Source organism: Mizuhopecten yessoensis, unplaced genomic scaffold (genome assembly GCF_002113885.1).
Source record: "Mizuhopecten yessoensis strain PY_sf001 unplaced genomic scaffold, ASM211388v2 scaffold8039, whole genome shotgun sequence".
Lineage (NCBI taxonomy): Eukaryota > Metazoa > Mollusca > Bivalvia > Pectinida > Pectinidae > Mizuhopecten > Mizuhopecten yessoensis.
In genome coordinates this window covers 541712-566816 of record NW_018407348.1, presented here as the reverse complement: position 1 = coordinate 566816, position 25105 = coordinate 541712, and the positions used below count along the sequence as shown (strand labels likewise).

Genomic DNA, 25105 nt, shown 5'->3' with positions numbered 1-25105 from the left:
CACAGGAACCAAGGAAACACCACCAACGGCCCCCGTCAATTACAGAATCACAGCCGACCACCACCTACCAGCCACAGGAACCAAGGAAACACCACCAACGGCCCCTGTCAATTTCAGAAACACAACCGACAACCACCTACTAGCTACAGGAACCAAAGAGACTTCGTTGCTTCCGCTAACCACAGAAACTGCGGATACACGTCAACGGCCCCGCCAACCACATGTACTGAAATTCAGGAATATTCAACGTCGACCCTCCCCCCCTCCGTCTCACCAACTACAAGAACCAACAGACAGCACCAAATGTCCCCAAAAACCAAGGTATCCGGTACTATGTGATTCTGGTGGGTGGTTCTGCAATGCACGTGGTATATGCCATAGAAGTTTCCGTTAAATTCGGGAACTGTATTTCAGACAGAAAAGTCTTTATTCATTGCAGACACTGAAATCAGATACAATTTGGCAGACTCAAGATGATATGGACGACCATACAATATACCATGAGTAGCTGAAGCCTTTCAGTTTGAAACCATCTTTTGAATAGTCTACTAGTCTACAGTCGCTTCTCTAAATAAAACATTAAGAAATGAAAGTAGGCCGACAAGAAAACCATCTACATCCTTTCCTCAATTGCCCAACGTTCAATAACAGCCAAGTAGCTCACAAAGGTGACCCATAAATTATCATTATCATAGTAAGACGAACCAATTGCATATTTGTTATGGACAATTGACACACTGACAAACACTTCACTCGTGTAATGACTTACCAGCACGTTATGACGTTATATCTCATTAAACATAAATGTTAGTACCGTACTACCTCACAGGATTGCTCCCAGTTTACGATAACAGAGGCTGTATTGAGTGTGACTTATTGAACAAAGTAAAACCTTACTGCCAGAATTCCTCCTCCGAGCTATGACCCGTTTTGATGACGAAGACCGAGGCGTTCAAAAGTTGGCTGGTTGAGTGTGTGGTAACAATAGACGAAGTATTGACGAGCATGGTTGTGTTACCTAGAGAAACGTTAGACGTGGATAAGGCAGGGTTTGTGAAACTGAAACAGTCTGGCGTATTCCACTCGTTACCACACGTGCTCCAAGGTAGAGGATAGAAGAAGGACTGGTACAAGTAATATAAGACCCACGTTGTCAGCATCACATAGTACCATACACAGGCCATCAACATCAACAATAGTCCAAGGCCCTCTCCTGTACTTACAACAACACAAAAAGAATTATACTGCATCGTTAACAAACATGGATCAAATCTGAACATTTAATGACAACAATTAGAGGTGAGGATATTGCTAAAAGATAGAAAATAAATATTGAAACTATATTAGATGAGCATGGTCATTTTCACTTTTCGCTGTTCTTTCTTCGCCTCTAAAATGCTTAATTAACTTGGTCGTTAGCATGTCTGCCATTCTTATAGGGGAGGGGGTGGGGGAGTACAGGGAGGGGTGTGGGATTACAAAGAGGGGTGGGGTATGCGCATGTCAATTAGAAAGACGAAAAGCGCTATGTGTTCTGAGAAATGAGAAACTTTAACAAATTAGCGTAGTAGAATGGAAATATATCTCCTTTTTACACGGCGGGTTTCACGAAGCTTCATGTGTCAGAAATTAACATATTTAAAGAAGAAAATATACATCTTTTAGAGGACATGCAAGAATACTATTCAGACTTGTTTTGTTGTGTGTTCAGATTGCAATGTTCCATATACACAAATGATTCACTAACATGTCCCAAATGATATGTTTTTCTTCAGCAAGATTTCTTTTTGAATAAAAGCCTCTGAAGTCGGATAATTATTCCCCTTATACCTGTTGATATTTCGAAACATTCTACAGCATTGGTTTTAAAATATGAATGAAATGTTTGACTATAAACATCATCGTGACAGTTTTGGTCTAGATAACAACTTTTACATGTTATCATGATTACTGTTTAAAAATGATTTTGCTTGTAGTTTTGTTTTGATTTGGTTTTATAATTCTATTTAATACCATAGGTGGTTGAGATACACTTGCTTAACATATACTCTTCTATAGTGTCTTTTACCTTAATTTCGATAATAACAGAAAATAATTTATGATATTCTGTATTGCCTGATTTCTTCAATTTGTATGGGATTATATCAACATAATGTTTAAACGTTAATCAATACTTAATATAAAAAGAAATCAATAATTAACATCAACATGTATTAAATCATTAAGTTAACACATTGGTATATGGTATATCATATGAGGTAACGGTGAAATGTTATAACATTACCTCTGATCAATGGACAGTAACACCACACATTTTGCATAGTTTTTCCAGAGAATTGTCCAAGGGATGCTTCTAGGAAATACATGGGCACTGCTAGCAGGAAGATGGTGATGAGGTACGGGATGAGGAATGCACCTGTCGTATAAAAGAAAAGTGAATCTTCAAAGTAGTGTAATACAAATTTGTCAGCGGGTCAGTCATTGTTTTAGATGAAGTACAATTGAAATTAAAAAAAACACCACTTAAGTATGGTCAATTTACCGTACGATAAGCCCAATCTAGATGAATAATGTGCAGAACATTCACTTTTATCCTTTAATTATAATAAAAACATTGTTTAAGGGGTAGGAAACCAGTAAATCAAATGACTAGACATATTTCATTCAAACTCTGTCATCTTGAAATATTCTGTGAAAAATCACCTCTATCATCAAAAACTCATTCTTAAAGATTTTTGAAGACAGAAAGGATATACATTAAAACGAAAACTGTTTATGTGTCACACTGTATACTGCATCACAGAGCTCCCTCCTCCTCTCAACATAAGTCCCCTAAATTTCTCCTGTGTATTGCGTCAACATTTGCAGCGAGAAGAAAGGCCACAACAATTTACATACAATTCGCGAAAACATCTGATTTGTGTTCATAAAAAGGGCTTCCTAGCGACACGGATTATATTTAAAGCAGAAGAGAGTTGCAGAAGCAAAGTAACTCAATACAGGAGTTAGTGCCACAAAGATCATGCCAGATTGAAATGTAGGAAAAAACATTAATCAGAACATCAAGAACATTAACGTTGAAATACCCCAAATACACACTGTTGTTTGAGGTTCAAAGATTCTATGCTTCGACAAGTTTTCACTTATAGGCCTTACATGCATCATTAGTGTGTGTTCCGTCTATATTACTAACTAGTGCGTTTCTGTGCACCTGCTATTTTACAAATTACCTGTTTTGATGTATTTCCCTGGAGTACCGATTATCAATGGTGATAATGCTCTATATGTAGCGGCCTGTTATTGTATCGGCTTGTTCTTTTTCACTTTTAGCCCGGCGTTTTCCTAACGTTGTCTACAGGTCGACGTTGTACTTAGGTTGTATACCCTACCATTAAAATGTATATTGGGATTTCTTGTTTTGTATGCAATCTTGCCGTTATCAAAACACTTTCTTCAAATCAACGTAACTAAGAATTATGCAAAAGTATAATAATTGCTAATACTTGTTGATTTGAGTAAATTTTACGGTCATGATACAAGCCTATCTTTAGTTTATCCGTATTTCATGATTTGGTTTTATTTTGTTTAACGTTCTATTAACAGCGTAGGTAATTTAAGGACGTCATCTACAATGGCTATCACAGCTTATTTGTAGTCGAAACACAGATAACGTTGTTAATGTTTAAAAAAATAAATTTCATTTCATCATATTTTATTGAGTAAACAATAGGATTGAACAGCAGGCTAGGCCTATATAAGTTCTCTCCTTAGGTTGACATGACAAAGACAAAGATGAATGAAATGGTTTGTAAGAAAATATTGATGCAAATCATATATAATAGGTAGCATAGACATATATATATATATAGCAGATGGTATAGGGGAGATAATTCCATGTATGTTTCAATTACATATAAATATTTAATTGATATTTTTAGCTATACAATGCTCATATTAAAAAGTCAATCATAATTAATTAGTAATAGGAAAGCAATGCCCTAATGATATATTAAACAGAGAAATTGCTACAATTGTTTTTTTGTTTTTTGTTTTGCAAGTCATTAGTGCCCCCTGTTCATACCCTGCTGCTGTTGCATGAAGTAGTTAGAAGTATAGAACCATTTAGTATCAATATATATATCATTGGTAGGAGTGATAAAAAGTAAGGGATACAACAACATCAAAATATGAAAAAATAAAATGAGGCAATTCAGCTAGAAGATTTTGATAATGTAGTATATGTGTAAGATGTATTGCCAGTGTTCTATGTGTAAATCTTTCATCCCATCGAGTTTCAGACAAAAAGTCTCTAACGGCCTTTACCGTTCACATATCATCCACTCGAGAAGAATCCAGATTAAACCACAGAACACTAAGCATTCAAACTTAGCACATTTATGTTTTACTTTATTGCACCCATCAGTAAAAACAGCTTACAAAGCTTAATCCCTTAGGTGTATAATATTAAAACATCAATGTAAATATAACAATCAGTAGAATCACATAATGGTTTAAGGACAGTAATTTTATCATTTATGACTATATATAACAAAATTTATAGATTGTTTTAATTAGTTAAACAAGTCTTCTTGTGTTGTATATATATTTTAGAACACTATCAAGTATAGATTTATTTTCAGTATTGTTTAACACAGTGCTTCCATTAAGAAGTGTTTTAGTATCAAGATTAACCGGACACACTTCAAAAATCTCATTTATTAAAGTTTGTCTCTCATTAGTATACATTGGACATTGTGAAAGATAATGTGTAGCAGTTTCATAAGCATCACCACACAGACAAGATGGAGACTCTTTCAAGTGATCTTTGAATAGATCATAGTTCAGGTTACTCGCCTCATTTCTCAGTTGACATAGGATTATGTTATCCTTTCTGCTTTCACAATTTTTAAATACATCCGAGATATCATTATTACAACATATTTTATTATACACCTTGGCCTTAAATTTATTAAGAGTAGGGGAATGTACTATATCATTTTCAAGTCCATTGAACTTGTTGCACATTACTGGGAAGAAGCTTTTAGCATAGGATTCTGTACGACATAGTGGTGGGTTAAACATTCTTACATTTCTTAGAGTATACCTATCATTTTCTGGGTTATGAGTAAGAGGATCAATTATGTCATGGAGGTATGTGGGTGATAAATTGTTAGTTATTTTATACATCTGAGTTAGCTTATGGTTCATCCTTCGATCAGACAGGGATTCCCAACCTAGTTCTTTATATAGAGTTTGGTGTGATGTACCTTTCCTTAGACCTGTGATAATCCTTGCAGCTTCTAGTTGTACAGATTCTAATAAATTTTTAAGATTGTCAGAGCAGTTGTCCCAGACAATATCTGCATATTCAAGCACTGGGCGGATAAATGTTGTATATATTTTGCATAGTGATTTCCTATCAATCTTATATTTCAGATACCTAAGTATTGTTATTCTTTTACTAGCCTTTTCATATATTAATTGAACATGGGTAGACCAAGTGCCATCTTCAGAAAAAGTTAATCCAAGATGTTTGTGATCATGGGCATTATCTACACAAGTATTAGAGAAATTAATTAGAGGATGGATAGGTTCTTTTTTTCTAGAAAAAATTAATGATTTGGTTTTAGAGGGGTTAAATTTAATGTCCCATGTACTAGCCCAGTTGTTAATTCTATCTAGGTCTTGGTTAAGATAATCTGCTGCTAGTTGTGGGTTTTCGTCTACGATGACATATAATGATGTATCGTCTGCAAACAGCTTAATGTTACTCTGGACTATATCAGTGATGTCATTAATGTATAATAGAAATAAAAAAGGACCGAGAACTGATCCCTGAGGAACACCGGCATTAACAACCCTAAAAGTAGAAAAATGACCTTCAGATAGAAATAAAAAAAAAAAATCATGTTTAGAGGGAAATGACACAATTCAAGCTTAAACAATACACATCAGCGATAAATGAGTGGTGAAACGAGGCTATGGCGCCGGGCGTTTGTCATGTTCGCCACTTGGCATGTAACTAACGTGGCTATAAAGTATTTCAAAGGTGCGTACAAATTGGAAAACGAAAATCCTGGTGTATCGAAACAGAACTTACATCGTTTAAAAAATGTTATTATCGATTATACTCATAAAATAATTATTTTTTACGTATCCGGCACCAATGATAAATTGACAAACACTCCTAAAACCATTACACCTACAGACATTAGTTATAGTTTATTATTGTCGTACAATTAGCTTATCTTGTTGTTTTATCCCTGTAAGATTATCTTAACTAGCGGTCATATTTGTAAAATGTTGCAGTTCGACTCCGGCGCTTAAAGATGCCAAAGACTAAAATCCTTTAAATTTTATATTATACATGTGTGCCCACCAACTCTCAACTACTCGCGGAAAATTCCATTTGAAATACCACAATTTCTAGCTGTTTTACTGAGTGTTATAATATTTTTTTGCTTTCAGAGCCACTGTAATAATGTATATATAATAATGTATGCATAATGTATACATAATAATATATATATAATAATGTATATATAATAATGTGTATATATAATAACCTGAAGAGCCCTGTGAAGGGTGAAAGCAGCTAGTTTTTTAGTCGGTCGTTAATCTTATTTTTTCTATATAATAATGTATATATAATAATCAAATGTATATATAATAATGTATATATAATAATGTACATTGTAATGTAATTTTTAATTGACAACTGTCAGTCGATAGAAATTCAAACACTGAATTTGTTCCTTTTGATGTACGCAGACGATATGGTGATTTTTTCCGAAACGCCAGAGGGTCTGCAAGATATGTTAAACTCTTTATAATCGTACACAAAAAAATGGGATCTAACAGTCAATAGGATAAAACAAAAATTCTTTTGTTTCGAAATGGGGTATTTTGAGAAATAATGAATGTTGGAAATACAATGGTCGTCACTAGAAATTGTAAACGAATTTAACTACCTAGGAATATTACTAAATTACAATGGAACATTTAGAAAGCACAACAAAAAAATGCAGATCAGGAAAGAAAGGCTTTGTTTTAAGTTATGAATGTATGTCGGAAAAAATATTTTAATATTGAAACTCAATTATCAGTTTTTGATACGTATGTAAATAGCATTCTAAGCTATGGTTCTGAAATATGGGGCTTTCATAAAGCCCCAGATATTGAAAAAAAATCATACTTTGTTTTTTAAACGACTGCTTGGCGTAAAAAAAAATACTTGTAATATTATGGTTTATTTAGAACTTGGGAGGTATCCATTGTCATTGGTTAGAAAGTTAAGAATTATTAAATATTGGATTAAGTTAAAAAGGATTAGTAATTGTATTTTGCAAGCATGTTATAAAGATATGTTAGAGAATAAGGATAAATGGGTTTTAAACATAAAAAATGATTTATTTAGAATCGGCCTTGGTTACATATGGGAAACAGAAATAAATGAGGATATGTGTTATAATGTTATTAGAGAAAGACTTATTGATATATATAGACAAGAATGCAAAGAAAACGTAAGAACATCTTCAAAGGGATATATCTATACATATCTTTATAACCGGTTTGATTTACAGTGTTACTTAAGAAAACCATTATCTAGAGAATATTTGAAAGAGATTACAAAAATTAGGTTATCTGCTCATAATCTAAATATAGAAAAAGGTAGATATCAAAATATTGAGCGTAGTCTTAGAGTGTGTACTGTATGTAATTTAAATGACGTTGAAGATGAGTTTCATTTTATGTTGAAATGTCCATGTTATTCGGATTTGCGTGTTAAATTTTTGAAAAAGTACTATGTAAAAAAAACAAGTATGTTTAAAATGATAAATCTATTTAATGTAAATAACACAAAAGAACTTGTCAATTTGGCCAAATATATAAAAGCGGCAAATGTAAGAAGAAACCAATTAACTTAATTTGTTACACTCTCCATACTGTTTGTACATTGCTGGTATTGTATTGTATGTATTGCATGTATTGTATTGTATTGTCTGTAGATATTGTAAATATATCTTACTTTTGAAACCGATGGGTCAAACGACCCAAGGTAATAAAGAACTTGAACTTGAACAGGTATAATAATGTATATATAATAATGTATATATAATAATGTATATATATAATAATGTATATATAATAATGTATATATATAATAATGTATATTTAATAATGTGTATGTATATAAAATAATGTGTATATATATTAATCCAATGTGGCTTTCACAGTAATGAGTTTCCTTTTCTGCATATTGTACAACTACTCACTGGAGATTGAAAGATGAATTGTGGTCACGAAAACGTCGATTTAAGTGTATTTCACTTCAATATTAGAAATATTAGAAACAAATTATGTGAACGATTGTATTATTACAGACTTTGGTATGTTGTGCCTTTCAAAATCACAGTTTTAAAAGATCAGTTAAATAATTAAAGCTGTTTTACATTTTTCGTAGCGATAAGAGTTTCTGATATATTGAACGCTTTTAGAAAGCATCAGTTTAAAACTGTATCTATTGAGTATATCTGGGCGGAGGTACACGGTCATAATTAAAGTATCATGGTCGCTTTTATTTAAAGATACCATATTTTCCTTACGATTCTTATCATAAATACATATGTAGGTATGAGGTAGTTTTTTTTTGGGATGAATATTGTTTATTTTTTTGGTTTACACAAAGCCAGTATAACATATTACATGATCATATATATCATGGCAATAGTTATTGTTTAACAATACAGTTTCTGTCTACCATTACTTATTTTCTTATTTTAGGTAATCACTAATAAGTCAAATAACTGTTCCAATGGACGCCATTTTTCAGTTAATTCGTGAACATGTTTTGATCTGTATAACTTGTTAGCTAACTATTACATTTCTCGATGAATAATGGACGCGGGGCACCATTTACTTATTTAACAACTTCTAATAACAAATATTCATTAATAACATGAATATTTGAACACCCTTACATTGTATCACTGAAAAGGTTCATTTAGCAGGAATATGAGGTATATGTGCAAGTGTCACTGCCATGTAAAAACTACATATGAGTGACTCGATGAAACTTGCAAATTTAACCTAACATTGTATTTATATTATCTTGATAGTTGTATTCAGTTGATTCTGGGACCTTATTCTTATCAAATTGATTGTGCAATTAAATTCTTGAAGATTGGACTGATATGGTGTAATGTCTACACAGTTATCCGTTAAGTTATTTTGTGTATGGGTTAAGAAGTTGTTAAGTATAAAACATTAAACCAAGGCTGTATAATACGTTATTTAAGAAGTTGTTAAGTATAAAACATTAAACCATGGCTGTATAATACGATATTTAAGAAGTAAACGTCAGCTGGTTGGGTTTGTCACATTCATATCTTACCGACAAAAACCCACACATGAAGAGAACATTCCTAAACCATAGCCCATGCATTCGTACATATATTACTTGACAGGTAAACTGATATCCCAATATAATAGAATCTGTTGGTAGGTTTTTATGTGAAAATTACACTTATAATAATCAGTATACATGGATATAAATTAAAAGTGGAATTTTCCCACCCCCACACCAAACTTCATCGAAATAAACAGCAAGGTATGTGACTAACTATTGTATCGCCGAACAGAAATGGGGCGATGACCCCAGTTGACTGTCGTTATGGGATCCTTATTCGGATATCGGTCTAGCCGTCGCATTTTCTCTTTTTGTTGTTGTTGCTCTAATTGATTACTGATCAATGGTCAAGGTTTTATCGAATGTTCGATGGTAGTCAATTAACATGGTTTTATATGTTTTATATGTATTCACACTTTCGAGCAGGCCATGTAATCAATTCTAAAACAACTCCTTTTTACATGTACATATAAAACAAAAGATAACTTTATTTATTTTAAAACAATTATGAAACAAATTATTTTATTTCTTGTATGCCTAGATGGAAGAGGACGCGGTAACCCCGGTGGCAAAAGTGGTTAAGGTTCTTAAGGCTACGATCACTAGGCCTCCGACACTGGATCGCGGGTTCGAGACCCACGAGGGAGAAAACTGGAGAACCCGGAGAAAATCCATGAACACATCATGTCAATGAAACCAGATATTTCTAAAAAATGATGCTTTTGCTAAGATACATATAATTTCAGAACGTTCATGTAAGGGTCCATTTTAATAGAAATGGTTGCCATGCTGTTTATTCTTAGTTTCTAGATGTACATGTATAACGGTCATTGGAATGAATATGCAGATATTTTTTCGCGAAATTGTAACACTTGTAAAAGACAGGGAAAATCTAATGAAATAAAGATACTGTTTATGACTTTTTCTCGATAAAGACATTGGTTTCTAGGAACAATTGATCGGTCTTCCTAAAAATCATTGTAATGACAAGGAATGCTGTACTACGACGTCACAATTAGAAAACGTCGGGCGTAAATGATGTCACATACATGTATGACAACGCCAGATGATTATTACTTTTTTAACAGTGTTCACTGGTGAAAGTGGAATTTATATTTTAATTAAGAAATATATTGTATTGTCTGTATTGTCATTGTACATTTGTATAAACATGCTTCCACTGACCTCTAAATGCGAATGTCTGTAGAAATCGGCACAATGTGACAAAAATACACCGTTTATGACTAAATCAACAACAAATTTCCGAAATGTTCAAACAAATTTAAACCATCATAACAAAAAGTAGATAAATTACTGGTCAAAGTTTCAGGAATATCTTTCCGTGCAAGGTGATTTCCTGAGACAACTTAAAGAGGTCGTTAGTCATTGTAGACGCTGGACACTCTTGTTGAAATGTACTCGTAGGTCAAAACCTGCTATAACACTTTGCCTAAGAAATGTTTTGGTCAACAGGAAATTTAGCCACCCCTATGTAGAGTAGTGTAGGTCATTGTAAGAAAAAACAACTACGCGATATATTGACTTATACGTCTTACTGGTCACCCCTATGTACTGGTAGTAGTGAGGGTCAATGTTTTACAAACACTGACTACGAGACATATTGGCCCACAGATCTAACTAGTCATAGCTATGTGGTTTGTGCAAGTCAATGTTACAAACGTATGATATCTAGTTTAAGAAGACTCTTTACGTTTCATCTATGCTCCAGGGATTGAGATACTAGTTACTACAAACTCTGATCTTCAGCTTTAGACATTTACCAACGATATTGCAAAAAAACAAATGTGAACGACAGGTGATAATTATGTTAGATACACCATTATACTTGATAAATTACAATAAGATTACACACCTCCGCCGTTCTTCATGCACACGTACGGGAACCTCCAGACGTTACCGAACCCTACAGTATACCCCAGCACCGATAACAGAAAGTCCAGCTTGCTTCCCCATTGTTCCTTGGTAGGCGTCCGTTTGTCGGTACTGACCATGTCCGAGGCATCACTGTCAGGAAGGAAACTTATCCTGGGGGACGGCTCGTTACCATTTTCTTTATCCATATCGTTTTAAAACGTAATTCTCTTTCTCAATAAACCTTTGACGGATTCCACACTGCAATGTTAGAGAGACTCTCTAGAATGTGACAGCCCTACTTATACAAATAACATCAGTCCGCAGTCATTTCATGAAGTCCTGTATCAGGTTAATTTGACTATCAAAATAGCGTCATCGCCAACGGCAAGAGAATTATATGCCAAATTAAGCAATGTTCTCTAGATCATCAGAGGACTTCTATGTAGAATTAGGTCAAATGTTATAGTGGTTAGGCCCACCTTGAGCCACTTTGGCCACCACTGGGTGGCATACATGCTTAAGCTAAAAACAATCATGAAATCAATTTAGAAATAGAAACAACTATCACGCAAAAACCAATGTGAAATAGAGATCTTACCGCACGCTAACAGCTGATCTAAGCCATAGCCATTGTTATATCAAGCCTACAGCTGACTTAAGTCCTTTCCATTTTTAGATCAATCTAACAGCTTAGCAAAGCCAAAGCCATTGTAATATTAAGCCTACAGCTGATTTAAGTCATATCCATTGTTATATCAAGCCTACAGCTGATTTAAGTCATATCCATTGTTATATCAAGCCTACAGCTGATTTAAGTCATATCCATTGTTAGATCAATCTAACAGCTGATTTAAGTCATATCCATTATTATATCAAGCCTACAGCTGATTTAAGCCATTTCCGTTGATAGAAAAAACTAACAGCTGATTTAAGTCTTATCTATTGTTATATCAAGCCTAAAGCTGATTTAAATCATATCTATTTTAAGATGAAGATAACAGTTGATTTAAGCCATCTCCATTGTTAGATCAAGTCTGTAGCTGATTTAAGCCATCTCCATTGTTAGATCAAGCCTACAGCTGATTTAAGCCATATCTATTGTTAGATCAAGTCTGTAGCTGATTTAAGCTATCTCCATTGTTAGATCAAGTCTGTAGCTGATTTAAGCTGTCTCCATTGTTAGATCAAGCCTACAGCTGATTTAAGTCATATCTATTTTAAGATCAATCTGACAGTTGATCTAAGCCATCTCCATTGTTAGAATAAGTCTGTGGCTGAGTTAAGCCATCTCCATTGTTAGATAAGGATACATAACATACTAATGTTTTTGAACATTGCACACACAGTAAACTTTACAAAATTTTACATACAGATTTCAAATATTGATTAGTTGAATACAAGCTTAGATATGTAAGATCAGTTGTATATTTGATATACAAATTTGTAAAGTTTAGCTTGGTATACTTTACCACTTTCTCTAAACTAAAAGTTCAAAAGGATTTTGTTTACTTATCATTTAAACAGGTGGCATTGCCTTACCGTCGCTAACAAAACAAGGCAGAAAGGTCTACTTACCGCGAGTTATCCTGGTCTACGACTGGAATGCTACACCGACTACCCGTGTCTGTGTGCCTGAGTGAATATGTAATTAGATCATACATATATACCGGTGTATACGGTTACAGGAATGGAGCAGTGGCTGTCCGGAAGTAGTTATAAACTGACATTTCTATCCTACATGTTTTTATGTTGGTTTCACTTTTTTATTCATGACCATGCATATGTGGATTCTCCCTTTGTGACTCGAGTTCATGTAGTAGATCATGGTCATTTTCTCAGTAAAACAGGTCCGAGTGCAAAACTAGTACACGCTCAGAATACGTCCATGCTAAATTACTTAATTTGAAATGGCTAGATATAAAAAATCAAAAAGATCTCGATTACACATAAATTATCTAAAACTGTACGAAATGGATGATGTAAAAGCAGTCTTCATTAGTACAAATGTGTGCAATATTGAAATCAAACCATTCATAGGACGTGTACGTGTACGGTCAAAAATCTCCTCCGGGTATAGAGTACAAACAGACAAGAATGAGAACAGCACTATCATTTATACGGATATACAAATATATGGATATTTTGGTAAGTATGGTAGTTCATGTATGACATTCGGACCGCCAGTAAATAGTTTGTGAGTTCACGCGGACTATAAACAGAGCGTGCACCGGGCCTCTTATCTTCAGAAATCTCATCGGATTGCTTCAGTCGGTTATTTTTATGTTAAGTATCTATTTTATGTTTTAACGAACAACTTCAAATACGTTGTAAATCTTAAAAACACTTCTTTTGAATAACCGAAAGTCCTCGGGTGATGATATATGGCTAGTAGCGTACTTGGGCTGTAAAATATGTTCAAATAAATGACCTTCATCAGTGTTCAATGTCATAGGGGTCACAATTGTGTTGAAAATATATTAACAACTTTTTCTATGCAAGCAGATCTAGAGCCCTAGTACATTGTATGATGATAATTGGATGAAGTTTTATGGATTTTTTTAGACTTTCAAAGTCATAGGGATCAAACGTGTAAAAATATATAACCACGTTCTTTGAAATATATTTGACCTTGGTCTTCTTTTTTAAGGTTACAGTGAGAAGCAAGAATAATACCAGAGGCCTATTCGTTTATGCGAAACAACCGGTTGGTCCGTTTTTAAATGTAACAATTTCGGGTATAGTGCAGGCCTTACAATGCTTCGTCAATGCTTGCCTGAAAGCAGCATCAGATTACTAGGTCCGACCTTATTTGATAACGAACAACTGTGGTTCGACCGGTTCAACCGTTTAAACAAAAACGGCCCAGGTGAGCAGTGCAGGTCGATTGATCCTCTTATCGTGGAATGTTGAGTTGTTTATCGTCTGCTAAAAGAACAACGGTGTAATGAGATAATGAGAGATAATGTTACAATAGCTGCACATATTTCTAAACAAAGACATAAATATAAACATTAACCGTTGGAGGCATGGTAGTCTAGTGGTAGGACGCCGGGCTCGTGACCGAAAGGTTGCAGGTTCAAGTCACGGCACTGTGTTGTATTTTTGAACAAGATACTTTACTACTCTTGTTCCAGTATAATCAGCTGTAAATGAGTATGTGGTTGAGCAGTGCTATTGAGAATCAAATATCCCCGCGGTTCAGAGTAATAGCGGGGATTATTTGTATCGTGCGGCACTCGTTTGCTAGTTGGAGCACGAGCGGCGAGTGCTATCACGTGTCCACGGGACAGGTGAGAACGGAGCCTATAGTATAGGGTCATTTCTAGTCGCTTATTCGGGACGCGCGGTTTACATCAAACTTTGACTACGAACATGAATGTGGAGGGGGAAGCTATCAACCCCAATATCAACGAGGCTATAGCAGAGAAGGTGAAAGATGCGGTTGCCAATACGCAGAACCAAGTCCTTTCCCATTTGGACCGGCTTATATCTAGCAAGCTGGACGCTTTTGAATTAAAAATTTCTAGTAATTCTGAGGCACAGATATCGAAAATATAGCAAAATATCGCGAGTGTGGATTCGCATAAATTAAGCAAGAAGAGTGGTGAGGACCAGTATAGCTTAAACACGAAGCTTAAAGCTAAATTTGATAGGCTTTGCCTCGGGTCAATATCACTCTTTCAGGTTCATATCACATCATATTCACCAGCACAAAAGTCCATAATTGTATACTATGTGTTTGTCACTCTTTCAACATGAAACCAACCGTCGGCTTCACTAAAGATAGGCCTGTGCAAGTCTAGTCACTTCAGTGCAAAGGAGAACCGGTTAGACGAAGGGATTCTTTGTTTATAAACGACAATGCTGATGAGCCGCCTGAGATACATGTATGTACGCGCATGTGTGGGTTAAACGTAAGTAGGCGTAGCCTACTTTGTCAGTTCGTGTCTGTGTCACAACATGACTCCCCCGTCCCTCTCCCTTCCCTGGTCCGAGTTGCTTCAAGTGAGTCAGTGTCTGAAATACACATGCTATACTGCGATGGGTCACAGAAAACATACTGCTGTGACCCATATCAGCATAGCATATAGTGTATTTCAGAGGTTCAAGATGGGAAGTCGAGGGGGATTCGAGATTCATTTATATATAATAAGGCGGCAATTGCTGGTAGTTTGTAATGTGTTAAGGACAATACATTGGCATGCTTTTTAAATGTAAAAAATGTATTTAGTCGTGTTGATTTTTTTTTCTTTTTACAAGTTATTTAAGGTTACTCGACACATCGTCATCAGCGGCCATTTTCATGACGTACTTCCGAAAAAAAGTACAGCGGACTGAATATTTCCGAGCGAAATGTGCCCATACACCGAAAAAGTAATTCTCCAGCTTTGAAAAATACAAAAACATACTCAATCACTTGAACGCTTTACATTAAAGTCGTTTTCGCCAACGTTTTCGAAGGACCGAAGAAACACTGATTGTGTTACGTTGCTAACGTCCACAATAGGTCTAGAAATGGACAGAGATAACCACGGCAAATTCACTTCAGGAAACAATGTCAGTGAACTGGACAATAACCATGTGCACCATGACCATGCATACAGTAAATGTAAGTTCGTTTAGCATGCCAGTTATCGAGACAATAACCAAAATACCGGTCCATTTCATATTTTGCTATGTTTCCGTTCATGCACATCAACCACAGGGTCACGTTACAATCGCACATGCTATATTGATATGGGTCACAACAATGTTTATGTGTGTTGTGACCCATATCAGTATAGCCACGGAATTAGATGTTATCTAAGTCCGTGGTATAGCATATGTGTGATTGTAACGTGACCCTGAGCATCAAGCAAACACAATCTGGAAAGTTAAACCTTTTGTGCTTTTGTTTGTGCTATCTTGATATCACTGGGAAAATATTATGAAGCAGTCGAAAATTATATTGACTCCAATAATGTAATTTACAAATACGATACAATCGCTGGAGAATTATATCATGTTAGATATTTTATAATGCATTTGTTCCATGTTTATTGTTTAATGTTCAATACTACATAGAGTTGATAAACCCAGTATTTATTTAATAAGATAAGAATATATTACAGTGCCAATATCACCTATTCTACACATATTTGAATGCAAATAAAAATTATATATGTCAGGTGTCCATTGATTCAGTTATTTATAAATGAAAATGTCATGAAATATAATATATATTCTACAAAAAATGTTTTTCTGTTGATTTTATGTTTGTTGACAGACATATATATATATGTGGATTTGAAGTTGATTCATGTAATTTTATCATTATCTGAAGTATCAATTTATAATGTTATATATTACAGGTACATGTTCTGAAATAGTACAACTGGCAGCTGTTTATGGTGATCAGTCATTTGATAGACATGTCATGCCTACTATTCTAATCCATCCCAAAGCAAGTGCTGTAACTGGTCTACATATTGTCGGAAATAACTTATATCACCATGACAGAAGACTTGGTACAGTTACACAGGAGACATGTTTAATGGACTTCAACCAGTGGTTGAAGGGTATTTCCAATCCAGTATTAGTGTGTCATAATGGCAAGATGTTTGACTCTGTTATACTTGGAAAAGCCTTTCAAAAACATGTCACTTGTGGATTGTTAACTACAGTGATTGGCTTTGTAGACAGCCTGTTTATATTTAGAGAAATTCTGCCTGGTCAATCTACTTATTGTCAGCAGTCTTTAGTTAGAGACACACTGGGAATTGAGTATGCTGCACATTTTGCATTAGAAGATGTAAAAAGTCTACAGAAATTGGTTTTACATCACAATGTTTCAAGTACAATTTTATTAAATCACAGCTTTACAATAAATTTTACAATGTCTTACATTGATTTTAACAATACCACAAGTAATTGTTTATCTTTACTACAGCCTCTTTTAGATATAATGTCACAGTATATGGTTACAAAAATTGCACAGTCAGGTTGAAACTTGCTTTTGAAACGGGAGGATCAGGAGGTCTTGAAAATGTTTTAAAAGAAAAAAAATCATTTAATGTTGTAAGAGTGACAAATAACAAGGCTATCGTGAACAAAATTATTGATCATTTTTCTCACTAAATTATATTTATTGGTAAATTCTATAAAACTTGTTTACATAAAATATTATGTTTTCCTCAATTTTTCACAATATATTAACTTTTCATTGTATGCACAAAAATATATACAAACAAAGCATAATCAAGTACACATTTGACTCCAACTCCATGCTTGTTGGTCATATGTGTTGAATTTTTGCTTTTTGAATATTTATAGTTTCTGCTGTGTTTGTGCCAAAACATCTGATAATTTGTATTATATTTATTGTACTGCTGCTTATAACATCAATGTTTATTGTTTGTCTATTTTGCAACATTATAGTTATTTGTTATAAATCATTGTTTATTTCATTTGGAAAAAAATAAATGTTTTGGAAAGTGCACTGGCTACAAATGCCCTATGAAAAAAACTTACAAAAAATTACAAACATCAAACATTCAAGTGTACAAACATGTATCATTTGCTAAGAAAGTATTTTATAAGTTTTCAAATATCATCAAATAGTGTTTCTTTTTCTTTCTTATAATTATAACTTGGTTTAATGTTCTAGTCTATATGTTTGTAAGTGTAACCTAGCCTATATGTTTGTAAGTGTATATGAGTGTGTCTTGTTGAGCAATGTATTACATTTATGCTTTCTGTCCTTCTATACCGGTTAGGAGAAGACTTATATAGGCTAAGCCTCTTGCCTCATCCAATTGTTCAATTTTTTGTCCAATAAAATTTGTTGAAATAAATAAGTCCCCTTACATGTACAATGTCTTTTACCATTAACGTTATTATTTCTAATATTTGTTCTATCCTTTAATTGTATCTGTATTTAATGAAGGCGTTAATTGCACTTATTGTTTTGTAAACAAATGATATATGGTTATAAATGATAAATGCATGCTTGCCAACCTTTTTTTTTATGGGGGAGACGCCGTGTGCTAAAAATAAAATATTGCAAAACATGAATAATTATAAAAGATGTATATGCCCCATAGGTAAAAAAAACACACTTAAGAGTGTCAAATTGCCAATTGTCTTTTTAGTTGTTCTTTCTGATGAAATCATTAGGTATCGGAATAATTAAGCAAGTTTAATTACTGGCCGAAAATGGTCAATTCTAGCACGGACTTAGATAGCAATCTTATTCCGTCCACTACACATCCCTGGTCTGACCTATGAGTCGAAAGGTGTTAAGGGGACGTAACTCACGAGATCTGGAAAAATAAGCTACATGTAGATATGATTCGTCATTTCACCAAGGTATTAGACTAGACCTAGGTCCATGACTTTGACTAATTTTTATGTTTCACTTTTTGAAACGTGTGAAATAATCAGTTCTTAAATATGAAAATGAAAAATTGATTAACTGCTTACATTTTACGTTTTAGTCAATTTTCAACCACATGTACTTACAGATTATTGATATATCTGGTCACACACTCCAATTATACTATAAACCACTGAGATACCTGGTCACAATCACTGGAAATAGTTCACTGAGTTACATGTACAGTCACGAACAGTAACAGACGCACTACCTATGCACAACTGAGATACCTGATCACAAAAAAATATTGTTCACTGAGATACCTTTACACAAAATCTTACTATAGACCACTGAGATCCCTGGTTACAAACACTTATCATAGATCATTGAGATACCTGGTCACAAACACCTACATTAGACTGTTGATGCAACACTTCCTCAGAGATCAAGTCCAGTCAAGATAAATATTTTTTTATTTTAAATATCACGTTTGTGAGGTATTTACATAATCGAGACCCTGTATGTTACNAACACTTCCTCAGAGATCAAGTCCAGTCAAGATAAATATTTTTTTATTTTAAATATCACGTTTGTGAGGTATTTACATAATTGAGTTGTTAGTTTGTAATCAACTTCATGACGAGCACTGCTTTAATATGTTATTTGCATTCATAACCTTACGCATCGAGACATATACAGCCTTACAGGTGTGAAGGTTAAGTGTATAATTTACAAAATANATATGTTATTCATATGACTAAAACATACTTTATTGGATGCACAAAATAAAGGATCTTTTTATTTTACTGGTATATATCTTGGAATAAAAAAAATCATAATTATTTTTTACACATTGCAAATTGTAGTTCTGAGCCTGGCATAAAATTGGTTAATACCAGTATATTAATTTCAAATGTTATAAGAAAAGCAGGAGGAGAATGTAATATAAATGCAAAGGTTAAAACATTTTAAAAATGGAAATAAATCTTGAAAGAAAATGTTAGTTGTGCTATATATATTTCTATAGTGTAGTGGTCATCACACTCGCCACTCTTTGGTTGGAGACCCAGGTTCAAAACCTGGTGGAAATAATAGTACAACTTGAAATTATGAAAATACTGCAAACATATATAAACATAAACTACTATTTATATACAACTCATTTCCCATCACTTGGTACATTTCATATGAATATATATATACTTGTTCATTTGTTCTTTACTGCATACAACTACAGGACATTCAAACATCTAAGTTGGCAGTGAGCATTACATTACTTAAGCTAGAAAATGGATATATCAGTATTTATGTCTTGGTGTTTACCTCTTGTGAATGCCTTTTTGTGTGTGTTTATATTTTTTCTTATAAATTAACATTTCGGTGTAAATGTATCTAGATTTAACAAACCAACACAAACTTTCTCCAATACCATGGACTAGTCTCTGCTATCAAACGCTATTTAAGAAACTATGATTACCTGATACAAAGACCTTCCCAGCCTATTACACCTCTTGTTTGATATATTTTTTAAGAGTAAATTGATAATTGCATCCATTTGGCGAGTTTCAGCTAACAAATGTCTTCTTTTATAACAAAATTGAAATACAAGAACATTTATATTGCATGGAATGAAAACGTTACTGCATTGTCATAGTTAGAGTCACCAGATATGTTTGAAGAAAATACTTGACAATTATCATATAAGATTTTATTCTCGTCACTTAAAGTGAAAACATGCTATTGATGCGACAAGAGTGCATTTGTATGTGTATGATAAATTTGAGAACACGAAAGTCATAACAAGATTCACCAGATATATTTTAAAACTCTTTAAACATCGAAGCATATAGATGTCATTCAGTCTTCTTGCAAACTATATCCATAACAACCACATTAAGAAGAAAATAGTTGACAATTACCATATTATATCTTATTTTCGTTCTATTGATGCAACAAGAGTGTATTTTTATGCATGATAAATTTGAGAACATGAATATTTGTTTACTTTCAAAACCTCCATACAGATTTAGGATTATGTACATATATACGTCTCTGGTTTGAATGATATGCACAATTAATCCTCCGTTTTATATATACAAGTTTTAGTGACGATTGAATTTCTGTCATTTTTCATTGTTTTATATATGCCTGTTTCACTCACACATGTTTCCAAAAACAGAAATGGTAGGTAGTTTATAGATGATTATTTTTAATCTAGTAACTGTAAATAATATGCATCTAGAGCCACATAAAAAAGGTTCATACCTTTAGCGTAAGGACTACAACACGGAAGATATCACTTCCAAAAACTACCCCGGCCACCCCCTTTTAAAATCCTTTAACCAGAGACATATATACTATACTATAGTGCATGTACTGCATATATACTGGTTTTATACGCCTCTGTTTTAACCGCCCAATGATTATTTTTTAAAACAAATCTGTTTTCAACAAAGTGTCTGATCAGAGTCGTATACGTTTCTGGTCTGACGTGCTGACAAACAAAAAACTGTAAATAATTTACTTTTTGTTATAAAATTGATATTTAGAAATTTTGGTGAACACCTATTTACAACACAAAACAATTGATTAAAAAACAATTGATCTAAATTGATCAACTTAACGTAGGCGCACCAAGAGAATATGATATATACGTCTCTGGCGCACCGCACCCCTTTCTTTACAATATGTAGATATATATGATTGGATTTGACAAAAATAATGCACCGGTACAATAACTAATACTCAAAAGAAGCAGCAACCCGTGCTTTTTTCACTCCCAGTCGTAAAACGTTTTTATTCTGTATGCAATCCAAGAAATTAAGCACACCCACTTCTAAGAATATTACAGAGGGAGAACCTGTCCGTTCAAGTCTCACAAAGATTAGTAATTTATCAATGAACCACCTGATCAGATATATAGCATTGTCCAGCATTAATTGGCTCGTGTCTGACTATTATCTGTCGAGTGATGCAGTTGTACTGATTGTGGTTTGCATATAATGTGACTCTGTGACAGTACTTACGCATTTCATTTATTCATATTTTTCTTGAAATTGATCCTTATACCAGAGACGTAATATATATATATATACGTCTCTACGTTTATTTGACTCATTTTTTTCCACATTATTTCACCCGAGGACATTGTTGTTAATACATACTAACTTCAGGACCCCCCTTGCCCATCTGCTGACATCCCTATGATGTCATACCTGTACACAGGTATATAGGTGTATCGTGGGCCTCCTGCTGTCGGCACAGGTGTTTAGTGTTGTTTACCTGTACACAAATTTCATACCCAAGTATGCTAAGGGAGCGGATCGAGATAATTTTCATAATTTAACCAAGATTTTAAATTGCTACATGTATAGGGAGAAACAAACAAAAATGATCTCATAATTCAATGATATTTTCGAGATAAATAAAATTCTGGAATTAGATTACAAAAGTCCGTTATCTAGTTTAGCATCGTATACACAGGAACTGTATTGTATACAATCAAATGTTTGAAAAGTCGACCTAACAGACGGAAGACACAATGTCGTGGATTTGTCATTAGACGGTGATACTAAAAATATTGACATTTAAAAACAGCAGACACATTTTTACTGATATATTTCCGTAATTTTGGACCGTAGAGGTACCACAATATATAACTTTTTCCAATATAAATATTCCGGCACAGAAACTGGTCAAATTAAGAAATATCTTTGATCGATAACTTTGAGACTATTTCTGTTTAATTTCCCTCAAACTCGTTCATTTGAGAGAAAAAATCTCATCAGTGCTCAGGATCGGGACATGCAATGCTACCAGTCTATGTTACTTCAGAGTCGTCAGTTTGATTTCAATTAAACTCAGTCTGGAAATTCTTGCAAATTTTATATGTCTGGATACCATATACATAATGTTAACTTCAGCTTAATCTGATTCCTCAAAACTAAAAAAAAACCATCAATTCGCAATCTGACGCTATACGACCATGGCTGTTCTTGTTAATCGCCTATTCTTTCGATGGTGACCGTAGCGGTGAACTTGTGACGTCACAGCCGATATGGGCCAAATCACTACAAGTCACGATTATGCCAATTAGGAGAAGAAGGACAGGTGAAAATCATAAATTAACACGTCAATATCTCGGTATGACCGATTTTTATGCGGTTTTCGACATTTTTGCGTTTGGATCATATACAATAATAATATAATATATTAATTTCTATTTTCGTTCAGGGTACACTTTAATAAGAGCCAATACAGATTGATTTTGATGGTTTTACGTCCGCTATTCTGTTCTGTTCTGTTCTGTTCAGCAGTTTCCTCCTGGAAAAGGAGAACCTCCCGCGGGAGTATAAACAAGTGGTGCTAGAAATATAGATTAAAAAATATAAAAAGTCAGTGCTTCCACCACCCAATACAGGTTACTGTCATAGATCACCACTGTAATGAAATAGAACTGTATACACACAGTTATGTACACTGGTTAGAATAAAAAGCGTCACTGAGCGCACACTGGATCACCAATAAACAGCTGTAGATAATCATGTTGCAATGACTTTGGTAGCCAGAGCCTCTGCGGATAGACATCACATGACTCCTAAATGACTCATAAGACACTAAGCAGGTCGAGATAGAACTAGAGGCATACGGTCCATGCAATTATTTACAAACAGACAATTTATTCAGCTTATCACACCGAGGTGATTGGAGCTTGTAGCATAGTCTGCGGGAAACAAAATATATTTGATCTAACACAAGCACATCCAAGACCGGAATAGCAGCGTCACACACCAGACAACAGCTTTCTATAGTTATTGCAGTAAGCTGCGAGTCCGTCATAGCTTGAGCGAATAAAGGAATATGATGATGCAGGATTGAACACAAGTCAGCCAGCAGGTCATAACGTGCACAATGCAGGAATGGACAATGCAGGAGAAATTGTTCCTTTGTTTCTGGTGCTGAGTTACATAACAGGCATGAGGGATCTACCTTTAGTTGATTGAAGGCTGCGCAATTGGATTGGAGAGTATAGGTCCCTGTGGCAAGCTTTAGTTTGATGTATACTCGATCAATGTCTCTGTGGTTGGGGAGGATCGATGTGATTATCTGATGTAGTTTACCAGGCTGAAAGTTCTGAGTACATAGATGTGTCAAGGTCGACGTAAGTTCTGCTTGGCTGCGAATATGATGTCTCCAATATTCCGTAATACTCTTTTTGACTGCTGCTTTCCATCGAAATTTGGTAGGCATGTTGTCACATAGGTCGTGTGCAGATCCCAGTCCATACATACCAAGTAGTACTTTTATCTTTCTGAACATACTGTACTTGGTGGCTTTTGGGAGATATAGGTGTCTTTCTGCAAGGTGCTTCTCGACGGAGTTGTCTGACCTACATATACGTAGAGTGCGAGTGATCTCTTGTGGATTTCAGCTTCAACTGTCACGAAACCCGAGATAGTATACACTGCAGCATCCGCTGTGTTGGTAGGCAGAGAGAGTATCTGTTTGAGCAGTTTCTTGAAGAATCTTTCCAGGGGAGATAACTCACTCCTCGATGGAAGTATTACATCCAGGCCATGTACAATAATGGGAAGTATGAATACCAGTATGAGTCTACATGATGCCGCTGGATCGCGACCATTTACACCGTGCAGACCGGCCCCCATCAATGAATATGCTGCCCTCCTACTTTTAGAATTGTTGTCCTGTATAATGGAGCCCGTTTGATCAGTGATACTCCTTAAAATCCCCAAATGAGTGGCTTTGTGTACTACAGGTATTGTTTCCTGCGCAGTTCTTTGTCCATGGAATTTGGCAAGATTTCCAGAATGACACTTTTAAGGGGTTGAAGTTTATACTTTTCCATCTTACTATAGTTGACGGCCAAGTTGATCATAAGTTGCAAGTCGCAAGGGGAGTCGGCTATAAGAGCAATATCATCTGCACAGGTTGGGGCAGCAACGTAAGTCTGACCGATGAAGGTTCCCAGACGATATTCATGTAGTAGGTCCAGTAGAGTGTCCACGTAGATTTTGTAGAACTCCTCCTTGACGGACTCCTTGTTTTACACAAAACGGCGCAGATACCATTCCATCCCACGTTACTACTGTTGTCGCGTACACATTTATATCGTTGAGGATTGTCCATAACAGACCCGAGACACCACGGAAAAACATCTTTCGCCTCTGTTCAAACTGAGTAAGGCTTTAGTGACATTATCTTGGGTTATAATAATGGATTGGTCCATACGGTTATGTTTACATATGTCCTCAATTGCTTGCAGATCACGTTCTGTTTGTAGTATATATAGTGTATCGAAATCGTCCGACACTGCAGGTGTTGCTAGGTCACTGAAGTGATTCAGCCATCCAGTACATATATCAGGACCTGTGAAGAGTTCATCTTGTACCTCTAGCTGGTTTATGGGAATTGAGTTATTCTTTCTCTGTTTATTGACGAGACGATAA

General features: G+C 34.7%; 1 protein-coding gene across 5 annotated transcripts in view; it reads right to left on the bottom strand.

The window, feature by feature from the left end:
* LOC110454739 (sodium- and chloride-dependent glycine transporter 2-like) overlaps window positions 1–18882 on the bottom strand; it is a 44493-nt gene extending 25611 nt beyond the window's left edge. For 2 of the 5 annotated variants that reach the window (XM_021504417.1, XM_021504419.1), the window contains exons 1-4: window positions 12860–13010; window positions 11283–11542; window positions 2285–2416; window positions 898–1213 (exon numbers count right to left, since the gene is read on the bottom strand). In XM_021504417.1, the coding sequence (XP_021360092.1) occupies window positions 898–1213; window positions 2285–2416; window positions 11283–11490 (656 nt within the window). In that variant the 5' untranslated portion in view covers window positions 11491–11542; window positions 12860–13010. Of the gene's footprint in view, window positions 1–897; window positions 1214–2284; window positions 2417–11282; window positions 11543–12753; window positions 12767–12859; window positions 13011–18784 lie in introns of those variants that run through there. The other 3 variants (XM_021504418.1, XM_021504421.1, XM_021504420.1) reach the window with 3 other exon arrangements.
* Between the last annotated feature and the right edge of the window lie 6223 nt (window positions 18883–25105).